The sequence below is a fragment of the Melospiza georgiana genome, chromosome 2 (assembly GCF_028018845.1).
Source record: "Melospiza georgiana isolate bMelGeo1 chromosome 2, bMelGeo1.pri, whole genome shotgun sequence".
Taxonomy (NCBI): Eukaryota; Metazoa; Chordata; class Aves; order Passeriformes; family Passerellidae; genus Melospiza; species Melospiza georgiana.
The window spans coordinates 111,997,633-112,000,611 of NC_080431.1; the positions used below are offsets into that span (position 1 = coordinate 111,997,633).

Sequence of the window (2,979 nt, forward strand, 5' to 3'; positions counted from 1 at the left end):
GGGGGGTGGCAACGCGAGCCTGGCCGAGCTCACACAGCCCCCGCGTCCTCCCCGCCCGGCCGCCCGCTCCGACTGGCGCTGGGGCACGCGGCGCGCCGAGGGGCGGAGCCGCTGTCACGCTCGCCGCGCGCCCGGCAGCCAATGGGCGGGCCGGGAGAACGCGGGCAGCACGCGGGGCCCGCGTGTCCCGCGGCACGGGCTGTCAATCACCCGGCAGCCGCTCGCCCCGCCCCGGCCCCGCCCGGCGGAGGCAGCGCGGGCCCTCAGCGCCGCTCGGGCACGGTGCTCCTGCTGCGAGCCGGGCCCGCGGCGGCACCGGCGCTGCCTCGTCCCAGGGTTAGGATGTGAGGGAGTCGCCGCCGCTCTGGAACGGCTCCCCTGCGGCCTCAGCCCCGCAGTTTCCGCCGCCAGCGCCAAGCCCGCGCGGCCCGGCCCCCTCGGGATGCCCGCGGTGCGGGCTCTGCTCCCGGCGCCCTCCCCCGGTGGGGGGAGAGAGGCGGAGCCGCCGTGGCCGCCGCCCGCCGCCTTTATCTGTCGTGGCGGCACGGGGGGTGGCACTGGGGAACACCTTGTTGTAAGATACGCGCTATAAATACGGCGCCGGGGATGGGAGTGCGGCCACGGGCAGCGGGGAACAGCTTCGAGCTACGGTGGGTCCCTTCCCCGCGTCACGGCGGCCGGGGACCGCTCCAATTGTAATTACCGGTGGGGCTGCCATCCCCTCGGCCACCCCCGCTCCCGGTTCCCGGGAGGAGTCGCGGGGAAGTTCAGCGTTTTGGCCGGTTTTGTACGGAGGGCAGCGGCGGCAGCGAGCCCCGGCGGCTGCGGCAGGGCAGGCAGAGGAGCGGAGGGTGAGAGAAGGGACGAGGAGGGCAAGGCTGGAGGAAGGACGCGGGGCCGCGGATAAAGGCGGCGGGGGAGGAGAAGGAGCCTGGCGGGAGGGGACGGGAAGGCGGGCTGGGGGAGGGAGGAGAGAGACGGAGAGCAGCCTCTAACCCCGGCGCCACCGCCTCCCAGCAGGGCTCTGATCGCCAGCAGCCGCCGAGCGCAGCCCGGCACGGAGGGCGGCCGGTGCCGCTAGCGCGGAGGAGGAGGAGGAGGTCGCCGCCGGAGGAGCCCCGCGGTCTGGTCCGCTCCGAGCCGCGTCGCTGAGCACGCCTGCCCGGCCGCCAGCATGATGCAGATCTGCGACTCGTACAGCCAGAAGTACTCCCTCTTCAACGCCATGAACCGCTTCATCGGCGCCGTCAACAACATGGACCAGACGGTGATGGTGCCCAGCCTGCTGCGCGACGTGCCGCTGCTGCTGGAGGAGCTGGACGCGGCGGGCGCCGTGTGCCCGCCCCGGGATGCTGCCCTGCCGCCCGGCGACCCCGGCGCCTACTTCTCCCGCAGGGACATGTACAGCCACTACATGCTGCTCAAGTCCATCCGCAACGACATCGAGTGGGGCGTGGTGCAGCCGCCGGCGGGCGAGGAGGCCGCCCGCAAGAAGGACAAGCTGGGCGGCGGGCCCGCCGAGGAGGGCGAGGGGGAGGAGGACCTGGAGCAGCAGTTCCATTACCACCTCAGCGGACTGCACTCGGTGCTCTCCAAGCTCACCCGCAAGGCCAACGTGCTCACCAACAGATACAAGCAGGAGATCGGCGTCAGCAGCTGGGGGCACTGAGCGCCGGGGGCAGCGGGGAAGGGGCTCCGAGCCGGCGGGAGCGGCGCGTCCCCGCCCGGCGCCGCCGCCGCTGCGGTGGCCGAGGGCAGCGCCCCGGGCCCGGGCTTCCCTGCGCGCTCCCGAGACTGCAGCAGGTTTTCTACCAACGCACAAGAGAGAGAAAGAAATGTAAATTAATCACTACTAGTTTATTAATTATTTTGACCCCCCTCCGTGTTTTTTTCGTTGTACGGTCCGGGGCGAGCAGTCGCTGTGCGCGCCCCGGCAGGGAGGCTGAACCCGTGTGCGTACGAGGTGGTGGAGATGCTGGCCGATAAGGAGGCTCCACTCAAGCCGATGAACGTAACGAAACTGGCACAAAATTGCTTCTGTCACCTCGGAGGGAACCCAGAGAGCTAAGGAACGTCCCTCTGTTGTGGGAGAGATGGCGGGTCCTGTGGTTGTACATGTACTGGAGTTTATTTAAAACTTTTTTACTCAGATGTAGAGTATATTCTAAAATAAATGCAAATGTATTAACGAAGAGTGACCTAAACTTTTGGTATGATTTATCTTTCTTTAATTAAATGATATTTTTAACATCTGGAATTCTTCTGTTTTTCTTCTATGTCGCATTCAGAGTTGCCTTACTAGATACAGAAATCTGTAAGCAAGAAGAGGGGGTTTTGTGCCTTTGTTTTCTTTCCATCAAAGCAATTAGGCAGCGATGGTAACTTGGCGTATCTAAAATGTTTGAATCACCATATTAAACTTAACCATACATGGCCTGAATTTTAGTAAGCTGTTCCCAGCTGCACAGTGCAGTTGCTCTGTGTGAGTGTTGGATTGAAGGTCAGTGGCTCTTTAACAAAATCTGAGAAGATCGAGTCATGGTTACTCTGCAGGCAGCGATTCATGGCAGTTGGAGCAAAGCCTAGCAATGACTCTTGCTTTTTTTCGGGAAGTATCTTAATGTACTGTGGGGAACTCTTTTCTTTCCCTCCAATAGGTCTGGCAGACTTGCCTCCCCGGTCTCTCTGCATTTCTTTCCTCTAATCCTCCTTGGATACCAGGAGTTAATCGGTTTTATGTTATCCAGATTGTATTGATTTCTTTCTCTCTAGATGTTTTTTTTTCATTTTGTCAAGTAAAGTACCTCAGAATTGGGTGTCCATATTGTGTTAGAACATTAAGTTCTGATATCAAAGTGCACTTGCTGGTTGTGATCCAATATATAACAGAGAATAAATGTTTAATAAATATGTAAGTCCTTACATGTAAATTTTCATCTCAGGCACTGAAATGCCAAGTTTGTAGACATACTGAGATTT

At 61.0% G+C, this 2,979-nt stretch overlaps 1 protein-coding gene across 3 annotated transcripts; it reads left to right on the top strand.

Annotated features, from left to right (window-relative positions):
* The first annotated feature begins 262 nt into the window (after nucleotides 1-262).
* MID1IP1 (MID1 interacting protein 1) lies at nucleotides 263-2,257 on the top strand. 3 transcript variants are annotated; one of them, XM_058045650.1, is made up of 2 exons: nucleotides 263-851; nucleotides 1,018-2,257. In XM_058045650.1, the coding sequence occupies exon 2, from the start codon at nucleotides 1,175-1,177 to the stop codon at nucleotides 1,667-1,669; it is 495 nt and encodes a 164-aa protein (XP_057901633.1). In that variant the 5' UTR covers nucleotides 263-851; nucleotides 1,018-1,174; the 3' UTR covers nucleotides 1,670-2,257. The 3 variants fall into 3 exon arrangements, with proteins under 3 accessions (XP_057901633.1, XP_057901632.1, XP_057901634.1); XM_058045649.1 differs by having other exon boundaries at nucleotides 1,021-2,257; XM_058045651.1 differs by having other exon boundaries at nucleotides 263-650; nucleotides 1,021-2,257.
* The last annotated feature ends 722 nt before the right edge of the window (nucleotides 2,258-2,979 follow it).

Excerpts from the sequence above, each read along its gene's own strand:
- MID1IP1 (XM_058045650.1), top strand. The coding sequence starts at position 1,175 with ATGATGCAGATCTGCGACTCGTACAGCCAGAAGTACTCCCTCTTCAAC.